Below are 23,429 nucleotides of genomic sequence, written 5' to 3'. Positions count from 1 at the left end.
GTTATGAGGATTACATGAGTTTGACACATGGACAGTGCTCAGAATGATGCATAGTACCTGCATAGCAAGTCCAGAAAAAGCTAACTAATATCATCATTAAAAAGGGGTTTCTCTTATATAAGAATGTGAGTAATATTTTCCAAATAGGTTTTAGTGCCCGTAAAAGCTTGTTTTTATTGAAAAGGACAACAATGAGAAAACCTTGGTATATTTGTTTTTATCACATAATGCAGGTAACACACTTTTTTTCTTTTGGTTTTACTATCAGAAATCTTGACCTAAATTTAATTCTTTGAATGATATTAGTAGTAGCAAATTTCTTTATCCGTTAATGTTGCTGTTTCTGTTTATAGTTTAATGTCCATTGTAGAAAATTACTGTATTTTACATTACCTATAAAAAAATTACCTGTACACTTGATGACTAGAAGTAATACAAATGCAGATATTTTATATGATAAAACAATAGTATTAGATATTCTTTGCATTTTACATCTTTGCTATTTTTCTAAAAGGAATTGTTTCTGTTTTTCAGGCCTGCAGATAAAACATCTAATGAAAAGAACAAGGTATTGTAAAAAAGTAAATGATCTAAAATATTATTTAAAAAAAAAATTCTAAAAGGTAAAATGAAAAAAACAGGATGTTTTGTTGTAAAACTGTTTGCTTAGAAAAAGTGATTAGGAAACAGTAGCCATTGATAACAGTACAGTTTAAGAATAATCTGTTGCTTTAAAGAAGTACCTGTGTTTTTGCTCATCAAAAAAAAAAAAGGAGAAATACCACTTCTGTACATTTAGCATATGCTATAAATCTTTCGAGGACATTTTGAAACAGTATTATTTATCTTACAGGTCAAAAACCAAATACATCGTGGGGCTGACTTTGCTGACTCAATGGGGCCATCTGAAACAGCCTCAGAGGTTTGTGAGTTGTCTCACTCTATTCATGAGAATTTTATATTGCTGATTGAACAACTTGGAATGGAGTGTAAAGGTAGGACCATTGCATAAATGCAAGGCCTTTTGATGTATCCTGCAGTAGTGTGTGTATACATTGCTGAGAACTGACATGTGATAGTGAAGCGCATCTCAGAAATATGCTCAGTGTTAAAATAGAGAACTAACTTATACTCTACACCAAAGAGCTGTGATAACTCCACTGTACTTTTCTTAGTGTGAGTGGCACTCCCAGTCTTGTTGACTGTTTCTCTCCTATTCCTTCCCCCAGTGTCAGGTTACCATTTTTTCTCCACCTGGAATGCTGCAGAAATCTTAGGAATCTTAGACCTGTTTTCCTGAATACCCCACCTCCTAAAACCATGGTCTACTCTGCATTCATAATGATATATATTTTAAAAATTCGGATCTGATCATGTTACTCCTTTGCTTATAACTCAGCTACTACTTCTCATTGCTATAAGGTTAGAGATCTGAATCCTCTAGCTTTATCCTACATCGTTTTTATGCTTCTCTTTCTGTGTTCCACCCAGTATCTTAGATGTTTGTTCGAGCAGTTGATAGCTTCAGTGAGGTATAACTGATATATGATAGACTGCAAGTCTATAAAATATACAATCATATGCACATGTGAAACCATCACCGTAATCAAGAGAGTTAACATGTTCATCATCCATAAAAGTCTCTTCCTGTCCCTTTGTATTTCTTTATTAAGAAACTGCTAAATTGTTTTCCAAAGTATTTGTATTGATTTTCCATTCCAACCAGTAGTATACAACATTTCTTGTTGTTCTGTATCATCACAAGCTCTTATTATTGCTGTTTTTTAATTTTGAAATTTTAGCCATTCTGATGGGTGTGTATTATGCATATCATTATGGTTTTAATGTGCATTACCCTAAAGATTAATAATGTTGAGCATCCTGTATGTGCTTATTTGCCACCTGTGTATCTTCTTTGGTGAACTGTCTTTTCCAATCTCTGTAGCTTATGAACATTTAAAATTGAGATTCGATTCAGTAAGCTTTTTTACATACACCAAAGGTAGTCAAACCTTTTTCATTTTCAAAGTGTTATCTTACTAAACATAGTAAATATTTTAAACTTGGGACAAAATGGTCTCTGTCACAGCCATTCAACTCTGCCATTGTAGTATGAGACCAGCCATAGACAATACATATGTTAAAAAACACAGCTGCGTTCCAATAAAACTTTATCTGCAAAAATAAGAAGCTGCCCCACAGGTTGGATTTTACCTATCCCTATTATGTGATCACGATTGTGAATAAAGACAGTTTTACTTCTTCCTTTCAACTCAGGTAGCTTTTATTTTCTTTTCTTTCCTAACTGCACTGGCTTCAGTACAGTGCTGACTAAAATAGTGAAAGGAGACATTCCTGTATTGTTCCTGATCTTACAGGGAAAGCATTCGGTTTTTCATCATGACACGTTAGCTGAGGTTTATCAGAGATGCTCTTTATCATGCCGATGGCATTCCCTTGTATTCTTTGGTTACTAAGAAGGATTTTTCTTTTTAAATCAGGAATGAATGTTGTATTTTATCAAATGCCTCTATATACTAAGATGATCATATGGTTCTTCTCTTTTAGTTTTTTAATGTGGTGAATAACTGATATTTTAATGTCAAACCAACCCTGTATTTGGGGATAAACCCCATTTGTTTATGATGTATTATCCTTATAATATATCATTGGATTTGATTTGCCAAGGTTTTATTTAGAAAGTTTTAAAAGGTGATTTTTTAGAGTAGTTTTAGCTTCACAGCAAAACTAAAAGTAAGGCACAGAGATTATCCCTGTACTCCCTGCCCCCACACGTGCATAGCCTCCACAATTATCAATATCCTCACCAGAGTGGTACACTTGATCTCATTGATGATCCTGAATTGATAATCATAATCACCCAAAGTCCATAGTTTATATTAGGGCTCAGTCTCGGTGTCTTACATTCTGTGAATTTGGACAAAGGTATAAGGACATGTATTTATCGTTGAAGTATTATCCAAAGCAGTTTCAGAGCTCTAAAACTCCTTTGTGCTTCATCTGTTCATCTTTCCCGCCTTCCCTCCCCAAATCCTGGCAACCGCTGACTTTTTTTTACTGTATCTATAGTCTTGCCTTTTCCAAAATGTCATGTAGTTGGTATCAGACAGTGTGTAGCCTTTAGACTGGGCATTTTTCACTTGGTAATATGCCTTTGTGGTTCCTTCATGTCTTCTCATGGCATGTTAGCTCATTATTGCATGGCTGTACCAGAGGTTGTTCACTCACCTAAAGAAGGATATCTTGGTTTCTTGAGAAATTGGTTAAATTTTTACATCCGTGTTCATGAGGGAGTGTCCTGTTTTTGTAATATCATTGTCAGATTTTGGTTCAGGGTAGTGCTAGAGTGACAGAATGAGTTATATTTCTCCTCTGTTTTTTTGAGGGTGGGGGAAAGGTCATGTAAAATTGTTAAATTACTTCTTAAATATTTGGTAGAATTCACCAGCATAGCTATGTGGGCCAGGAGTTTTCTTTCTAGGAAGGCTTTACTTATGCTTTATTTTCTTTTATAGATATAAGACAGTTCAGGTTATTCCTTCTTGATTGAACCTTGGTAATTTTTGTTTTTCAAGGAAAGTATCCATTTTATCAAAGTTGTCATGTTTAGTCACATAAATCTCACCTTATTATATTGCTATTCTTTTAGTATCTGTAGGATCTATAAAAATGTCATGTTACTATGTTTCTGAAATTGTAATTTGCATCTTCTTTTTTATGATCAACCTGGCTAGAGTTTTATCACTTTTATTGACCTCATCAAAGTGTGTGGTTTTACTGATTTTTTTTCCTATTGTTTTTCTGTTTTATTGGTTTCATCTTTGATGTTGTGGTCTGTTCGGCCTGCTATAACAAAATACTATAGACCGGGTAGCTTATAAACAACAGAAATGGATTTCTCACAAAAGTCCAAGATCTAGGTGCTGGCAGATTTGGTGTCTGGTGAGGGACCAATTCCTGGTTCATAGATCCCTTTTTTCCCATGTCCTCACATGGCCAAACAGGTGAATGAGCCCTCTGGGGTCTATTATATAAGGGCACTAATCCCATTTATGAGAGCTTGGCTCCCAGGAGCTAATTACTTCCACAAAGCCCCACCTTCTGATAACATCACCTCTGTGATTAGGTTTCAGCATACGAGTTCTGGGAGGATGCAAATGTCAGACTATAGCAGACGTTTATTATATCATTTCCTCTGCTTGCTTTGGGTTTAATTTGTTCTTCTTTTTTAGTTTCTTCTCTTTTTTTAGTTTCTTAAGATAGAAGTCAAGACCATTGACTTGAGAGTCTTCTAATATAGACATTAAGTGCTAAAAAATTTTAAGTACTGTTAGCTGTGTTCCACAAATCCTGATATGTGGTATTTTCATTTTCATTTAGTTCAAAATACTCTCTAACTTCTCTTTGCATCATGTCTTTGACCTAGGGTTATTTAGATGTGTGTTACTTTGTTTTAAAATATTTGAGTATTTTCATGAGATATTTTGTTACTAATTTGTGATTCGATTGCCTTGTGGTCAGGGAACAAACTTTGTATGACTTAAATCCTTCTGACTTAGTTCTTTCATTAAGATTGATTGCAGAACCTAGAATGTGGTCTGTTTGGTAAGTGCTCCCTGGGTACTTGAGAAGCATGGTGTTGTTCAAGTCTACCCCATTCTTGCTGATTTGCTGTTCCATACTTGTGAATTTGTCTATTTCTTCTATTGATTTTTACCTCATGTGTTTTGAAGCTGTTATTAGGTGCACAAACATTTAAGATTATATGTTCTTGATTAACTGAACTTTTTAAAGTCATTAGGAAATGACTGTTTATAGCTGGTGATTTTTTTGTTGTTGTTGTTAACTTTTAGCCTGGTATATCTTTTTCCATCCTTTTGAACAATTTATGTTTTTACATTTAAAGTACTTTTTTTATAGGAAGCATGGAGTAGCTTCTTGCATTTTTATCCAGTCTGACAATCTGCCTTTTAATTCAGATTTTTAGGCCAGTTCCATTTATGATGTGCTTATTGATACAGTGAGGTTTGTCTGTCATCAAGCTGTTTGATTTCCATTGGTCCCTGCAGTTCTTTGTTCTCTTTTCTTCTTTTTCTGCTTTCTTCTCAATTAGTACAGTAATTTTTATGATTTATTTTTATCTCCCTTTTATGGCTTATTAGCAATAACTATTTTTTTCTATCTTAGTGGTTGCATCACAATTTATAGTATATGATTTTAACTTATCACTGTCCATCTTCAAAAAAATTATGGCATATCATATTTGGCATAAGAAAATTATGAATTAAAACCCAAACATTGTCTGTTTTCACTTGTAAGTGGGAGCTATGCTGTGAGGATGCAGGGGCATAAGAATGATACAATCTCCATTCTGGTTGAGGACTTGGGGGGAAAAGGGGAGGGGGGGAGGGATAAAAGACTATGGACTGGGTACAGTGTATGCTGCTTGGGTGACGGGTACACCAAAATCTCAGAAACCACCACTAAAGAACTTATTCATGTAACCAAAGACCACCTGTTCCCCAAAAACCTACTGAAATTTTTTAAAAAAGAAAATTAGAATAGTATACTTTCATTTCCTCTCTCCCAGCCAGATACTTCTGGATTTGTAAGATTATAGTTTTCTTTAAATTTAGAAAGTTTTGGCCATTCTTTTTTTATTTTTCTGTCTCTCTTTTTCCCTGTTTGGGGACTTATTCCTGCTTGAAGTTTTCTCATAGTTCACTGATGTCTCAAATTTATGAATCTTCTCTTTGGTGGTGTCTAATCTGTGTTCACTTCCATCCATTGTAGCTTTCATTCTTGACATTGTAATTTAAGTCTCTACAAGTGTAGTTTGCCTAAAAAAATTCTTCCATGCCTCTGCCTATCTGCTTGAGCTTAATTTTAATATACAGTTGAGTTCCATATGAACAGCTTGATCTGTCTGATCTTGCTTTTATGATTTGGTCTAATTTCCTGCTCCTGAGGCAAGAGCTTTGTGATGACTCTATTCATTGCCATGCAAATTCTGAGTTTTCCCGGTGTCACTCATGGAAATGAACACTCTTTGGCACATTGTGAGCACCAGACATGTTTCTTTCCAATTTTTTTGAGATTTTTTTTTCCCCTTGGTCTGGGGCAGTTTTCTGGCACACATGTGCTGTTTGTTACTCTGCTAGATACCTAGGAGGTATTTTTGCAGATCTTCAGTGTTCTTTCCCTGTACTCTGTCTCCTTTCCGGTGTTCTGTTTTGTGATCTCTGTCTGCCTTGGCTTTACCACACTCTCGGCTTCATCATCTCATCTCAGGGAATCTGGTGGACTCTGTCAGTTTGTTCTCTGTGCGGTAGCCTGGAAACTCCGTGAAGGCAGGGAGCTGGAATGTTGGATGAATTTCATTTGTTTATTGTCTTACGGGGATAATTGTCTTCATTACCTGAAGTCCACTGCCTGGTAAATCATTGCACAATATATTTTGTCTGTTTTATTTTTGGTTGTTTCAGGCAAGAAGGTAAATCAGTACTTGCTGTCCATCATGGCCAGAAGCAGATTGCAGCAGAGCTTCAGCACCTGCTGTCGACTGCCTAGGATGCTTTTCCACCCCTTTGCTTAACTGCTTCCTTCTCACTCTTCATTTCTCAGTGTAGTCATCTCTTCCTCAAGGAAATCTTCCCTGGGCCCAGTATAGATAAAATTCTCCTATGTGATCATAGAACTGTGTTTTCTTACACCATCTATCTGAATTTATAATTGTCACATTTGTTGTCTTTGCTCCTCACTACTCTTAAGGCTAAATGAGAGCAGAGGTCTTGTCTGTTTTATCTGCAGAGCTTGGTAGAATGTCTGCCACACTGTAGGCACTCAGTGCATATTTGTTCAATGTGTGAAGGAGACAATGTTAAAACGCAGTCCTTTATACCTAAAAAGTACTCATATACTTTATTTCCACCTTGTTTTCTCCCTGACACAGATTCTCTTAGCCTATCAAGAATCCAAGACACATTTTGTTTATATGAACACTTACTGGAACTTAAGAATAATGACTATGAACGACTTACAGAAAAAATTAAACAAATGGAAAATATGGTCAGTGTACTACAAAAGGAGCTACCTGAAATGAAAAAGACAAAATTACAGTTAGAGCTTCAAAAAGTTGAATGGGAGAAAGAGGTGTACAGTTTGAGGCATGATATTCTAGTTCTAAATAAATATACTAAAGATAATATATCAGAATTTTTGTAATTGCTGACTTACCTTCTGGGGATTAATGGGGGAGAAATCATGGTCTTGTGGAATATGAAATTCTTGGAAATAATAAAACATGATTAACTGTGAACTCTTCTAATAAATAAATGCATATTCTTTGCAATCTTAATGGCCATATAGAAGTCCATCATATGAAATCTTGTTATTCATTTAACAAATTGTAATTTGGGTTTTAAAATTATTTTGTATTTATAATTAATGATGTAAGGAACATCTTTTATCGTTATTATTATTTGTAGACACAGGGTCTCACTCTGTGCCTGAGGCTGGAGTTCACTGGTGTGATCATACCTCCTTGCAGCCTTGAACTCCATCCTCCTGCCTCAGCGTCCTAAGTAGTTGGGACTCCAGGTGCACGTTCCCATGCTTGGCTAGCTTCGTAAGCGTTTTGTAGAGACAGGGTCTCACTGTGTTGCTCACAATCATCTCCAACTCCCGACCTCAAGCATTCCTTCTGCCTTGGCCTCCCGAATCGTTAGTATTACAGGAGTGAGCCATCATGCCCAGCCCAGAGCATTTTTTTATATAAATCTTTTTCTACATTCCTAAACTGTTTACTTTGAATAAATTCTCCAATATAGAACTATTTGGTTGAAATGTAGGAACTTTTTAAAAAGACCTTCAATCAGTATTTCTTAATTTTTCACAAGAATGTTTGTGTTAATTTACAGTTCAACCAACAGAGCATGAACTGGTCACTTTTCTACACCCAAAGTAATTTTTACAATATTTATACAGTCTTAATCTTTTTGAAAACTTTTTTTTTTAATTTCATAGATTTAGGGTTCCAAGTGGTTTTCGGTTAAATAGATGAATTGTATGGTGGTGAAGTCTGGGATTTTAGTGCGCCCATCACCCGAGTAGTACACATTGTACCTCAGTAGGTAGTTTCTCATCCCTCACCCTCCTCCCACACTCCCCGACTTCTGATTCTCCGATGTCCATTATACCACTCTGTCGGCATTTGTGCATCCATAGCTTAACTCCCTATTATGAGTGAGAATGTGGTTTTATTTGGCTTTCCATTCCTGAGTTAGTTCACTTAGAATAATGGCCTCCAGTCCTTTCCAAGTTGCTGCAAAAGACATTATTTCATTCTTCTTATGGCTGAGTAGTACTCCATGGCATATATATACCACATATTACTTATTCCATTCATCAGTTGATGAACACTTAGGTTGATTCCATATCTCTGCAATTGTGAAATGTGCTGCAATAGACATATGTTTGCAGGTGTCTTTTTGATATAATGATTTCTTTTCCTTTGGGTAGATACCCAGTAGGGGATTGTTGGATTGAATCGTAGCTCTATTTTAGTTCTTTGAGAAATCTGTCTGTTTTTCATAGAGGTTGTACTAATTTACATTCCCACCAGCAGTGTATAAGCATTCCCTTTTCACCACATCTGCACCAACATCTATTGTTTTTTGACTTTTTAATAATGAGCATTCTGGAGTAAGGTGATATCTCCTTGTTGTTTTAGTTTGCATTTCCCTGAATATTAGTGATGTTGGGCATTTTAAAAATAATGTTTGTTGGCCATTTGTGCATCTTCTTTTGAGAAATATCTGTTCATGTCATTTGTGCACTTTTTGATGGGATTATTTTTATTTTTCTTGCTGATTTGTTTGTCCTTTGTCAGATGCATAGTTTGCAAATATTTTCTCCTATTTTGTACGTTGTCTGTTTACTCTGATTATTTCTTTTATTGTGCAGAAGCCTTTTCTTTTCTTTTTTTTTGAGACAGACTTTCACTCTTGTTGCCCAGGCTGGAGTGCAATGGTATGATCTCAGCTCACCACAACCTCCACCTCCTGGGTTAAAGCGATTCTCCTGCCTCAGCCTCCCAAGTAGCTGGGATTAAAGGCATGTGCCACCATGCCTGGCTAATTTTGTATTTTTAGTAGAGACAAGGTTTCTCCGTGTTGGTCAGGCTGGTCTCAAACCCCCAACCTCAGGTGATTCGCCCACCTCGGCCTCCCAAAGTGCTGGGATTATAGGCCTGAGCCACTGTGCCAGGCTAGCCTTTTCATTTAATTAGGTCCCATTTATTTATTTTTGTTTTTGTTGCATTTAGTTCTGGGGTCTTCATCATAAATTCTTTGCATAGGCCAGTGCCCAGAAGAGTTTTTTTTCTAGGCTTTCTTTCAGATTTTTTTGTAGTTTCAGGTTATAGATTTAAGTTTTTAATTCATCTCTTTTTTAATTAAAAAAATATTTTTGGGGGCTGGGCGCAGTGGCTCACACCTGTAATCCCAGCAGTTTGGGAGGCCAAGGCAGGCAGATCACGAGGTTAGGAGTTTAAGACCAGCCTGACCAACATGACGAAACCCCATCTCTACTAAAAATACAAAAATTAGCTGGGTGTGGTGGCGCATGCCTGTATTCCCAGCTACTCAGGAGGCTGAGGCAGGAGAATCGCTTGAACCCAGGAGGCAGAGGTTGCAGTGAGCTGAGATCATGTCACTGCACTCCACCAGCCTGGGCAACAGAGCGAGACTCTGTCTCAAAAAAAAAAAAAAATATATATATATATATATATATAAAATATGTTACATATATTATATATAATATGTTTATATATAACATAAAAATATATATAATGTTATATATAAGTATATATAACATAAAAATATGTATTTATATTATATATGTTATATATTTATAACATGTTATATATATTTATATAATATATATGTTTATATATAATATATAATAATATATGTTATATATATGTGTGTATATATATATATATTTTTTTTTGGGTAGAGATGAGGTCCCACTATGTTGCCCAGGCTGGTCTCAAACTCCTGGGCTCAAGCCATTCTCCTGCCTTGGCCTCCCAAAGCACCAGGATTACAGATGTGAACCACCATGTTAGGCCTAATCCATCTTGAGTTAATTTTTATATATGGTGAGAGATAGGGATCCAGTTTCATTCTTCTACATGCGGCTATTCAATTTCCCCAACACCATTTATTGAATAGGGTGTTCTTTGCCCAGTTTATGTCTTTGTATGCTTTGTGAAAGGTCAACTGGTTATACATATTTGGCTTTATTTCTAGGTTCGCTGTTCTGTTCCATTGGTCTACGAATGTACTTTTATACAAGTACCATGCTGTTTTGATTACTTTAGACTTGTCGTATGGTTTGAAATCTGGTAATGTGATGCCTCTGGCTTTGTTCTTTTTGCTTGGGATTGCTTTGGCTATTCAGGCTCTTTTTGATTCCCTGTGAGTTTTAGGAGTACTTTCTCTAATTCTGTGAAGAATGACAGTGGTATGTGGATAGGAATTGCATTGAATCTGTAGATTGCTTTGGTTAATATGGTCATTTTCACTATATTGATTCTTCTAATCTAGAAACATAGGGCATATTTCCATTTGTTTGTGTCATCTATGATTTCCTTCAGCAGTGCTTTCTAGTTCTCCTTGCAGAGATCTTTCACCTCCTTGGTTAAGTATATTCCTAGGTTTTTTTTGTTGTTGTTGTTATTGCAGCTATTGTAAAAGGGATTAGGTTCTTGATATGATTCTCACCTTGGTCATTCTTGATGTTTACTAGTGCTACTGATTTGTGTACATTAATTTTGTAACCTGAGACTTTTACTTATTTCATTGATCAAATCTAGGAGTCTTTAGGGTTTTCTAAGCTAAAAGATTATGTCATAGGCAAAGAGATAGTTTGACTTTCTCTTTTCCAGTTTGGATGCCCTTTATTTCTTTCTCTTACCTGATTGCTCTGGCTGGGACTTCCCAGTTTTATTCTAAATATGCATGAAATAAGAAGTAAAATGGAAAGTAATTGATGATTAGTTTATTCCATATCTCTCATACGCAGATAAAATTAATTCCAATGTTGAAACACATATTATCCTTTACTTTTATAACAAATATTAGATCCTGTCTTGTTCCAAAAAGAGATTTTAAAATTGCTTATAAAATACATAAGAATCAAGAAGATAAGTTGAAAGTGTTATCAAAAAGACAAACATAAAAAGGATGGGGGTAACAGTTATTAGATAGCTTAGCCTAGTCTTGGATTATGGTAATCTGCAGATACATGTTGTGTGAATGACATCTGAAGGTGTTATCTTACACTGTAAATCATTTTTATGGCTACACATACAATATTTCATGAAGATGAAAATGCATTTCTAGTGAATTTCTAAACTTATTTGTAAACAGTAACTTCTTTTAAATTAGCTAACTCTAAATGATCTGTTCTAATTAACTAATTTTCAACTTGCATAGCATGTGAAAAAGAAGTAATTTTCAACTTGTTACTTTACTGAAAAATTTCAAATATGCTTTCCCATAATATTTACCAGGGCTATTAGTAACAGAAACTTACTAGTTAATGGACTGTTTCTTTGGAAGAGATGGAAGTGAGAAATTAAAAACATGAGAACTAGAAGGGAACAAGAGCATAGGAGTTTCTATGAGGATAATAAACCCACATAGGAAGAGCCAGATCACAAAATAAACTTTTTTATTTTCTAACAAAACACATTTTAATATAATCCATATTTAACTGCACACTTGCCTTAAAACAAGAAAAAGAGGAGAAAGGAAATGCCGATACGTTATATAATAAAGATAGTGAACGGTTAAGAATAAAAGAAGAGGAATGTGAGAAAGAGGTTGAAACAAAGCAGTGACTTAAATGGAATCTAAGAAGACTTGTTAAGGAATTGAAGACAGTAAAAAAGAACTTGGATCTGGTAAATTAATCTTTGGTGAAAAGTTCATATTTCTAACTTTATGTTTTCATCAGTATTACTTATAAATTTTTTGGCTTCATGTATATCATTTAGGTTTAAAACAAACCAAAACTGTTATCTCCTCTTAAAAATGAACTATGACATTTATAGATAAAATTATTTACTGTAAACCTTGGTATCTAATAGATGCTTAGTCAATGTTTTCAGAATGGAGGATAAATTGAGTTTAATCGCTAGCATAAATGTTCATTTGAACATTGTTAACATACAGGCTAAATAGCTTTGAAACTATAATGACAGTAGTTAAATGTTTTGAAAGAAATTTTATTTCACAATGCTGTATCTTCCCGTATTTAAGAACTGTTTTTCCTCTTTGACATATTTAGCTGTCATGTATGCAATTAAGATTTGAGTGATTCTTGGGGGATAAAAGTTCTTGTGTTTTAACAAGCTACTTCCTTTTAACCGTTTGATAAGACAGGCTCTGCCCTTAATTAACCTTTTAGACTTTCTTTTTCAGTGCTGTTAAACCAAAACCTCCATGTTATCTCTAGGTTGTGCAGGAGCGAAACGATGCCCAGAAGCAACTTTCTGAAGAACAGAATGCCAGAATATCACAAGATCAGATTCTGACCAGTAAACAAAAGGAGCTAGAAATGGCTCAAAAGAAAATTAATTCTGAGGTATTTTCTTTAGTCATTTTCAAATATGTTTTTGTATGTGAATATATTTTTAAAAAGCAACTCTGTGCAACTTGGAAAGTATAGTGGATTTTTGAACCACGCCCCTAAACACACACACACATTTAAGGGTGGTGATAGTGGTTCTAGTATTTTTGGCCCATTGGATAAAGTCATGTTCTTAATTCAACTCCATTTGTCTGCAAGAGTCAAGTAGTGACATTCACAGTGGCCTTATCCAAAGGAGAGACATTTGTTATTTTTCATGGGAATTATCTTCCCACAGTCTCAAAACCCTTGCTACTTAACAATAGATGTTCTAGTTTTCAGACATAATTTCATCTTCCTAACATATTAATGGAGAGGTTACATTATTATTTCCATTGGTAGTAAAGATGAAATGTAAAGCCAGTTCAGAGGCCATACTTCAGATGCCATTCTCCTTACTTGTGAGGAGAGTAACAGTTTGCTCCAAGTAGCATCTCATTTCAGTGCAAAGAGCTTTGAAAACAATGGTATGCCATAATATAAACTTAGTGATAATTTATTGATAAGTATTTTGTTCTTAGAAAAATAGTTGAGTGTATTTTCCTGTTTCATGCTTATTTCTGTTTCAAACATCATAAAGAGGAAACAGAAGTTATTGCAATGCAGATAATCTCATGATTTTCTAAGAAAAGCTCTGTAACTTCTTTTTTACCACTGGTGTTTTGAAATAAAAAGCTCTTTTATATTTATATATTTACAACACAGCAATAATTGTGATTTGGTGGAGGAGCACTAGAAGTAAAGTAAGAGGACCTAGGGAAAATCTTGCAGCTTGCATATTTTTTGACCTCTCCTTTCAGAATTGTGATATAAATGAGTTCAGTGATGTATGTACAAGTGCTTGGTACAAGACCAGGTGCAGTGGCTCATGCATGTAATCCCAGCACTTTGGGAGGCCGAGGTGGGTGGATCACTTGAGCCCAGGAGTTCCAGACCAGCCTGGGCAGCATGGCAAAACCCCATCTCTACAAAAAGTACAAATAAATTTAGCTGGGTGTGGGGGCGTGCACCTCTAGTTCAGCTACCCAGGAGGCTGAAGTGGGAGGATCACCTGAGCCAGGGAGGCCAAATCTACAGTGAGTCTTGATTGTGCCACTGCCCTCTAACCTGAGTGGAGTGGAGACCCTGTCTCGAAAAAAAAAAAAAAAGCCTAATATAATGCTTAGATTTAGCATTTATGAATAAATGTAATTCTTATATAACTGACAATAAAAATGTTAGAAAAATAAAATGGCTATAGAATATTTTCAGGAAAAAAAAAAGAACTTAAAGAAAGTTGGGAAACTTCCTCTGTCCAGATATATGCAAAGCTACAGCTTTTACTATAGGGTGGTGTATAGGTTAGATGTCAGAGTGTAAAGCCAATTTTTTAATGTAGTCAAATTTATTAATCTTTTATTTTATGCCTTTGAGTTTGTTGTAATTCAGGGAAAGTCTTTTCCAATTCTGAGATGCTTAAAAATTCTCTAGTCATTTATTTTTTACTTTCATGGATTCATTGTCTTCAAATAAATTTATGAAGTTTTGGGAATTTATGTTCTGTGAGGTTTGAAGTTTCGATCCAATATTTTTTTTCAGTTGGATATCCACTCATGGCAATCTTTTCATTGTATACATGTTCAGGTTATTCTTTAATTTCAGAGGAAATCATGCTATGTCATTTTATTGAGTGCTACTAAATGTTTCCTTTCTTACTTAGATTTCTCATAGGCATAAGAAAGAAAAGGATCTCTTGCATGAAAATTGCATGTTGCAGGAAGAAATTGCCTTGCTGAGACTGGAAATAGATACAATAAAAAATCAGAACCAGCAAAAAGAAAAGAAATATTTTGAAGACATTAAGGTTGTAAAAGAAAAGAATGGTAACTTTCAAAAAATTATAAAACTAAATGAGGAAGAGTTAACAAAAACAATGCTCCTGTACAGTGGACAGCTGAATGATCTGACAGCTGAGAACAAAATACTCAATTCTGAACTGGAGAACAAGAAACAGAACCAAGAAAGATTGGAAATAGAAATGGAATCATACCGTTGTAGACTAGCTGCTGCCCTACATGATTGTGATCTAAGTCAGACATCAAGAGACCTAAAACTACAACTTGATTTCCAGAGAACAAGACGAGTGGATTCGTTTACAGGACAAAATAAAGGTTGATATGTCTGACCTACAAGCTAAGAATGAGATTCTTTCTGAAAGACTTTCTAATGCTGAAAGTAAAATCAACAGCCTACAAATTCAGCTCCATAACAAAAGAGATGCTGTTGAAAGAAAGAGTTTGATTTTGGAATGTTTGCAAAGAGACCTCAGTCAGGCACAGTGTGAGAAGAAAGAAATTGAACAGATGAACCAAATTGAATAAAGCAAACTGAAGAAATACATTGCAAAGCAGGAATCTGTAGAGGAGAGATTATCTCAACTACAAAGTGAAAATACGTTGCTTCAACAGCAACTTTATGATGCTCACAAGAAAGCTAACAGTCAAGAAAAGACAGTCAGTACTATCCAAGACCAATTTCATGCTTTTGCCCCAAATCTTCAAGCTGAGAGTGAAAAGCAGATTCTTTCACTACAAGAGAAAAACAAGGGGCTGTTGGATGAATATAATCATTTAAAAGAAAGAATGGATCAATGTGAGAAAGAGAAAGCAGAAAGAAAAGTATTAAGAAAGATAAAATATTTTTCAACCTTCCTGAAAGAAAATGTAAAGTAATATTTGGTTATGGCTAAATGTTGTATCTAGTAGAATATAAAAATATATAGAACATAAATGTATTTGCTATATCAGCCTAGAAATGTACGAGTGAAAAAGAAGTTAAACCTGAAACATGCTTTACTTTGCGTAAATAAATTGTGTCACCTATGAAATTTTAAGATCAGTTACAGTGTTAATAAGTACAGACTAATATTCGTAATGTAGCCTTATGCTGCTGAAATGATCTTGCAGTGCCTTTATGTGGCCAGTTTTTAAGACCATGATGAAGCAGATAAACAGAAATGCTCATACCTGACATGAGTATTTTGAAATTAAGATTCAGTGAGGAGGGTTACTTTGACCATTAATTCCAAATTTCCCAGGTGAACTGAAGTAATACTGCTGTATCTCATAGTACTTTTTCTAAAGTAGTTTTGTAATATATTTAAGTTGGTATAATCTTATTTTTATTCATATCAATTTGACTTAAATCTGAGATGATTTCAGTCTCAAATTACTTTCTATGACCTCTCAATTATTTAAAGGCATTTAGTTTTTTTTTTTGAGATGGAGTCTTGCTCTGTAATTTTTGTATTTTTAGTAGAGACGGGGTTAGCCATGTTGGCCAGGCTGGTCTTGAACTCCTGACCTCAGGTGATCTGCCCGCCTCAGCCTCCCAAAGTGCTGGGATTACAGGCTTGAGCCACCACACCCCGCCTAAAGGCATTTACTTTTTATTAAATCATAATTTGGGACAGATGTGAATTTCAGAAAAGCCATGTTAGATTTAATCTTACCACTGGTATTTATAATTTACTTTGAATGTTTTTACAAAGAATTTGCTCATAATTTTCATTTCAGTGCTCACTGCCTATCATTCGGATATAACTTTGACCAGTAGAAAGGTAATTGTGGCTATTTGTGATTTATTTGTTTGGCATTGAGTCCCATTTTCAAACTAATTCAGCAGCATGATTTATAGTCCTTTGGGTATATACCCAGTAATGGGATGGCTGGGTCAAATGGTATTTCTAGTTCGAGATCCCTGAGGAATCGCCACACTGACTTCCATAATGGTTGAACTAGTTTACAGTCCCACCAACAGTGTAAAAGTGTTCCTGTTTCTCCACATCCTCTCCAGCACCTGTTGTTTCCTGACTTTTTAATGATGGCCATTCTAACTGGTGTGAGACGGTACCTCATTATGGTTTTGATTTGCATTTCTCTGATGGCCAGTGATGATGAGCATTTTTTCATGTGTTTTTTGGCTGCATAAACGTCTTCTTTTGAGAAGTGCCTGTTCATGTCCTTCACCCACTTTTTGATGGGTTTGTTTTTTTCTTGTAAATTTCTTTGAGTTCATTGTAGATTCTGGATATTAGCTCTTTGTCAGATGAGTAGGTTGCAAAAATTTTCTCCCATTTTGTAGGTTGCCTGTTCACCCTGATGGTAGTTTCTTTTGCTGTGCAGAAGCTCTTCAGTTTAATTAGATCCCATTTGTCAATTTTGGCTTTTGTTGCCATTGCTTTTGGTGTTTTAGACATGAAGTCCTTGCCCATGCCTATGTCCTGAATGGTAATGCCTAGGTTTTCTTCTAGGGTTTTTATGGTTTTAGGTGTATCATTTAAGTCTTTAATCCTTCTTGAATTAATTTTTGTATAAGGTGTAAGGAAGGGATCCAGTTTCAGCTTTCTACATATGGCTAGCCAGTTTTCCCAGCACCATTTATTAAATAGGGAATCCTTTCCCCTTTCTTGTTTTTGTCAGGTTTGTCAAAGATCAGATAGTTGTAGATATGCGGCATCATTTCTGAGGGCTCTGTTCTGTTCCATCGATCTATGTCTCTGTCGTGGTACCAGTACCATGCTGTTTTGGTTACTGTAGCCTTGTAGTATAGTTTGAAGTCAGGTAGTGTGATGCCTCCAGCTTTGTTCTTTTGGCTTCGGATTGACTTGGCGAAGCGGGCTCTTTTTTGGTTCCATATGAACTTTAAAGTAGTTTTTTCCAATTCTGTGAAGAAAGTCATTGGTAGCTTGATGGGGATGGCATTGAATCTATAAATTACCTTGGGCAGTATGGCCATTTTCATGATACTGATTCTTCCAACCCATGAGCATGGAATGTTCTTCCATTTGTTTGTATCCTCTTTTATTTCACTGAGCAGTGGTTTGTAGTTCTCCTTGAAGAGGTCCTTCACGTCCCTTGTAAGTTGGATTCCTAGATATTTTATTCTCTTTGAAGCAATTGTGAATGGTAGTTCAGTCATGATTTGGCTCTCTGTCTGTTATTGGTATATAAGAGTGCTTGTGATTTTTGTACATTGATTTTATATCCTGAGATTTTGCTGAAGTTGCTTATCAGCTTAAGGAGATTTTGGGCTGAGACAGTGGGGTTTTCTAGATATACAATCATGTCATCTGCAAACAGGGACAATTTGACTTCCTCTTTTCCTAATTGAATACCCTTTATTACCTTCTTCTGCCAAATTGACCTGGCCAGAACTTCCAACACTGTGTTGAATAGGAGCGGTGAGAGAGGGCATCCCTGTCTTGTGCCAGTTTTCAAAGAGAATGCTTCCTGTTTTTGCCCATTCAGTATAATATTGGCTGTGGGTTTGTCATAGATAGCTCTTACTATTTTGAGATACGTTCCATCAATACCTAATTTATTGAGCGTTTTTAGCATGAAGGGTTGTTGAATTTTGTCAAAGGCCTTTTCTGCATCTATTGAGGTAATCGTGGTTTTTGTCTTTGGTTCTGTTTATATGCTAGATTACATTTATTGATTTGCGTATGTTGAACGAGCCTTGCATCCCAGGGATGAAGCCCACTTGATCATGGTGGATAAGCTTTTTGATGTGCTGCTGGATTCGGTTTGCCAGTATTTTACTGAGGATTTTTGCATCAATGTTCATCAAGGATATTGGTCTAAAATTCTCTTTTTTGATTGTGTCTCTGCCCGGCTTTGGTATCAGGGTGATGCTGGCCTCATAAAATGAGTTAGGGAGGATGCCCTCTTTTTCTATTGATTGGAATAGTTTCAGAAGGAATGGTACCAGTTCCTCCTTGTACCTCTGGTAGAATTCGGCTGTGAATCCATCTGGTCCTGGACTCCTTTTGGTTGGTAAGCTACTGATAATTGCCACAATTTCAGAGCCTGTTATTGATCTATTCAGAGATTCAACTTCTTCCTGATTTAGTCTTGGGAGGGTGTATTTGTCGAGGAATTTATCCATTTCTTCTAGATTTTCTAGTTTAATGCGTAGAGGTGTTTGTAGTATTCTCTGATGGTAGTTTGTATTTCTGTGGGATCGGTGGCGATATCCCCTTTATCATTTTTTATTGCATCTATTTGATTCTTCTCTCTTTTCTTCTTTATTAGTCTTGCTAGCAGTCTATCAATTTTGTTGATCTTTTCAAAAAACCAGCTCCTGGATTCATTAATTTTTTGAAGAGTTTTTTTGTGTCTCTATTTCTTTCAGTTCTGCTCTGATTTTGGTTATTTCTTGCCTTCTGCTAGCTTTTGAATGTGTTTGCTCTTGCTTTTCTAGTTCTTTTAATTGTGATGTTAGGGTGTCAATTTTGGATCTTTCCTGCTTTCTCTTGTGGGCATTTAGTGCTATAAATTTCCCTCTACACACTGCTTTGAATGTGTCCCAGAGATTCTGGTATGTTGTGTCTTTGTTCTCGTTGATTTCAAAGAACATCTTTATTTCCACCTTCATTTCGTTATGTACCCAGTAGTCATTGAGGAGCAGGTTGTTCAGTTTCCATGTAGTTGAGCGGTTTTGAGTGAGTTTCTTAATCTTGAGTTCTAGTTTGATTGCACTGTGGTCTGAGAGACAGTTTGTTATAATTTCTTTTCCTTTACATTTGCTGAGGAGAGCTTCACTTCCAACTATGTGGTCAATTTTGGAATAGGTATGGTGTGGTGCTGAAAAAAATGTATATTCTGTTGATTTGGGGTGGAGAGTTCTGTAGATGTCTATTAGGTCCACTTGGTGCAGAGCTCAATTCAATTCCTGGGTATCCTTGTTAACTTTCTGTCTTGTTGATCTTCTAATGTTGACAGTGGGGTGTTAAAGTCTCCCATTATTATTGTGTGGGAGTCTAAGTCTCTTTGTAGGTCACTCAGGACTTGCTTTATGAATCTGGGTGCTCCTGTGTTGGGTGCATATATATTTAGGATAGTTAGCTCTTCTTGTTGAATTGATCCCTTTACCATTATGTAATGGCCTTCTTTGTCTCTTTTGATGTTTGTTGGTTTAAAGTCTATTTTATCAGAGACTAGGATTGCAACCCCTGCCTTTTTTTGATTTCCAGTTGCTTGATGGATCTTCCTCCATCCCTTTATTTTGAGTCTATGTGTGTCTCTGCACGTGAGATGGGTTTCCTGAATACAGCACACTGATGGGTCCTGACTCCTTATCCAGTTTGCTAGTCTGTGTCTTTTGATTGGAGCATTTAGCCCATTTACATTTAACGTTAATATTGTTATGTGTGAATCTGATCCTGTCATTATGATGTTAGTTGGTTATTTTGCTCATTAGTTGCTATAGTTTCTTCCTAGCCTCGATGGTCTTTACAATTTGGCATGTTTTTGCAGTGGCTGGTACCGGTTGTTCCTTTCCATGTTTAGTGCTTCCTTCAGGAGCTCTTTTAGGGCAGGCCTGGTGGTGACAAAATCACTCAGCGTTTGCTTGTCTGTAAAGTATTTTATTTCTCCTTCACTTAAGAAGCCTAGTTTGGCGGGATAGGAGATTCTGGGTTGAAAATTCTTTTCTTTAAGAATGGTGAATATCGGCCCCCACTCTCTTCTGGCTTGTAGAGTTTCTGCTGAGAGATCAGCTGTTAGTCTGATGGGCTTCCCTTTGTGGGTAACCCGACCTTTCTCTCTGGCTGCCCTTAACATTTTTTCCTTCATTTCAACTTTGGTGAATCTGACAATTATGTGTCTTGGAGTTGCCCTTCTCGAGGAGTATCTTTGTGGCGTTCTCTGTATTTCCTGAATCTGAATGCTGGCCTGCCTTGCTAGATTGGGGAAGTTCTCCTGGATAATATCTTGCAGAGTGTTTTCCAACTTGGTTCCATTCTCCCCATCATTTTCAGGTACACCAATCAGACGTAGGTTTGGTCTTTTCACATAGTCCCAAATTTCTTGGAGGCTTTGTTCATTTCTTTTTATTCTTTTTTCTCTAAACTTCCCTTCTCTCTTCATTTCATTCATTTCATCTTCCATCAGCGATACCCTTTCTTCCAGTTGATCGCATCTGCTACTGAGGCTTCTGCAATCTTCATGTAGTTCTCGAAACTTGGCTTTCAGCTCCATCAGCTCCTTTAAGCCCTTCTCTCCATTGGTTATTCTAGTTATCCATTCTTCTAATTTTTTTTCAAAGTTTTTAACTTCTTTGCTATGTTTTGAATTTCCTCTCGTAGCTCAGAGTAGTTTGATCGTCTGAAGCCTTCTTCTCTCAACTCATCAAAGTCATCCTCCATCCAGCTTTGTTCCGTTGCTGGTGAGGAACTGCGTTCTTTTGGAGGACGAGAGGTGCTCTGTTTTTTAGAGTTTCCAGTTTTTGTGCTCTGTTTTTTCCCCATCTTTGTGGTTTTATCTACTTTTTGTCTTTGATGATGGTGATGTACAGATGGGTTTTTGGTGTGGATGTCCTTTCTGTTTGTTAGTTTTCCTTCTACCAGACAGGACCCTCAGCTGCAGGTCTGTTGGAGTTTACTAGAGGTCCACTCCAGACCCTGTTTGGCTGGCTGTCAGCAGCGGTGGCTGCAGAGCAGCGGATTTTCGTGAGACCACAAATTCAGCTGTCTGATAGTTCCTCTGAAAGTTTTGTCTCAGAGGAGTACCCGGTTGAATGAGGTGTCAGTCTGTCCCTACTGGGGGGGTGCCTCCCAGTTAGGCTGCTCAGGGGTGAGGGACCCACTTTAGGAGGCAGTCTGTCCGTTCTCAGATCTCCAGCTGCATGCTGGGGGAACCACTACTCTCTTCAAAGCTGTCAGACAGGGACATTTAAGTCTGTGGAGGTTCTTGCTGAGTTTTTGTTTGTCTGTGCCCTGCCCCCAGAGGTGGAGCCTACAGAGGCAGGCAGGCCTCCTTGAGCTGTGGTGGGCTCCACCCAGTTCGAGCTTCCTGGCTGCTTTGTTTACCTAAGCAAGCCTGGGCAATGGCGGGCGCCCCTCCCCCAGCCTCGCTTGATCTCAGACTGCTGTGCTAGCAATCAGCGAGACTCCGTGGGCATAGGACCCTCCGAGCCAGGTGCAGGACACAATCTCCTAGTGTGCCGTTTTCCAGGCCCGTTGGAAAAGCGCAGTATTAGGATGGGACTGACCCGATATTCCAGGTGCCGTCTGTTTCCCCTTTCTTTGACTAGGAAAGGGAACTCCCTGACCCCTTGCGCTTCCCGAGTGAGGCAATGCCTCACCCTGCTTTGGCTCGCGCACAGTGCGCTTCACCGACTGTCCTGCACCCACTGTTAGGCACTCCCTAGTGAGATGAAACCGGTACCTCAAGCAGAATTGCAGAAATCACCCGTCTTCTGTGTCGCTGGGGCTGGGAGCTGGAGACGGGAGCTGTTCCTATTCGGCCATCTTGGCTCCACCCCTCAGGTGATGTTCAGTTTCTCCTGAGCTATTGCTCTGCACACTACAAAAGCCGTCGATGGCCCCTTGTCTCACTGAATAGGACGGTGATTCATGTCACCAAGACACTTTTCTCTCCTTTTGCCTTCTATTATCTGTGCCAGGCACTGTATTAAGTGGTTCAACTGGGGACAACAATTCTGAATTTCTGTGAAGGGAAATATGAGGAAAATGTGTGATTTAATGGTAAAGCAAAAATAAAATGAAAGGACTTTTAAAAAGTCGCTTAATATTTGCCTGTTTTTACTTCTGAAAATAGGTAAAGCCACTCCAGCCTTTCACTGGCCAGGAAAAAACTGGAGCCATCAACACTCAAAACCCCTTTCCTAAGCTTTTGGGTTCCTGTCCCAGAGGCGCTCCCTCCCTGTGTTCTGGGTCTGTCCTTTTTCCCTCTGCTTTTGCATCTGACCTGGGATCTCTTTCCCAAAGGCAGCTGCCCTCCGCTGTCGTTTACGTGGTGAAATATTCAAGGGTCAGGGAAAGGCTGGAAGAGAACTGATGTAGGGGGAGGCCACTCTGGGGCTGGAAGACAGGCAGTGACTTCTACCATGTACTCTTATTGAAGAGTTTGGAGAGAAAATGACCTTTACTTAAAGTTGTTATATAAAAAGTATTCTCTCTCTACAGAGTTATGATTTCTTCAGTATAAAAGTAAGCAATTTGTTAAGAAGATCATTTCATTTTTATGTTAACAAAATTGAGGTAGTATGAAAATATTTGTGAATGGGATATAAAGAAATAATAAAATCTATTACATTAGAAATATTTAGCCAGAAGAGCTTTTGGGAGAAAAGATAACAACATTACAGTAGTAGTGTCTTAATTTGAGTCACGTAAAAATGTACTTTTTATGTAGTGTTTATGAATGGCAATATCTAGTGTTGTTTGAAGAAAGGCTTTCCCCTTTATCTGGTATTGAATTACTACTTTTATAAGGCCTGGCTGGTAATGCTGTTGTCGTGTTACTTACTCTATAAAGCCTATCTATAATGTTTTTGTCATAGAAATGTTATGGAAAGGAGTCTCAAAATATTGGTAAACCTGTTAAAAAAAAAATTGACTTGACACCTAAAATTTGTAAAGACATTAGATATCATTATTGTTATCACCACAAACTATCTCAGACCCTGTTCTGGGCATTTAATGAGAGAATACCTATTCTACAAAGGATTTAAATAAGAGCACTCTAGATAGAGACACTGGCAATAAGTTTGAAATATTCCCACACCTTTCATAATTAAGTAGATAACTGTAACTTGTCAGATGCTTCAAAAAATGGGTACTAATTTCTGAAAAGAAATCAAAGGTGCAGTTAATTCTATATTGTTTTCCTAGTTTTTAATTCTAGACACTCATGAATCAAAGA

The 23,429-nt window shown here is 36.9% G+C and overlaps 1 protein-coding gene across 1 annotated transcript in view; it reads left to right on the top strand.

Annotated features, from left to right (window-relative positions):
• LOC129463016 (coiled-coil domain-containing protein 144A-like) overlaps window positions 1–23,429 on the top strand; it is a gene marked incomplete at its 5' end in the record, with an annotated part of 95,968 nt that overhangs the window by 14,977 nt on the left and 57,562 nt on the right. The window contains 7 exon segments of the mRNA XM_063617056.1: window positions 535–568; window positions 854–995; window positions 6,974–7,189; window positions 11,811–11,992; window positions 12,547–12,675; window positions 14,420–14,838; window positions 14,840–15,377. Coding sequence (XP_063473126.1) covers window positions 535–568; window positions 854–995; window positions 6,974–7,189; window positions 11,811–11,992; window positions 12,547–12,675; window positions 14,420–14,838; window positions 14,840–15,377 — 1,660 coding nt within the window.

Source organism: Symphalangus syndactylus, chromosome 14, assembly GCF_028878055.3.
Source record: "Symphalangus syndactylus isolate Jambi chromosome 14, NHGRI_mSymSyn1-v2.1_pri, whole genome shotgun sequence".
Taxonomy (NCBI): Eukaryota; Metazoa; Chordata; class Mammalia; order Primates; family Hylobatidae; genus Symphalangus; species Symphalangus syndactylus.
Note: the sequence above shows the minus strand (reverse complement) of the source record. Positions and strands in the feature narration are given on the sequence as shown.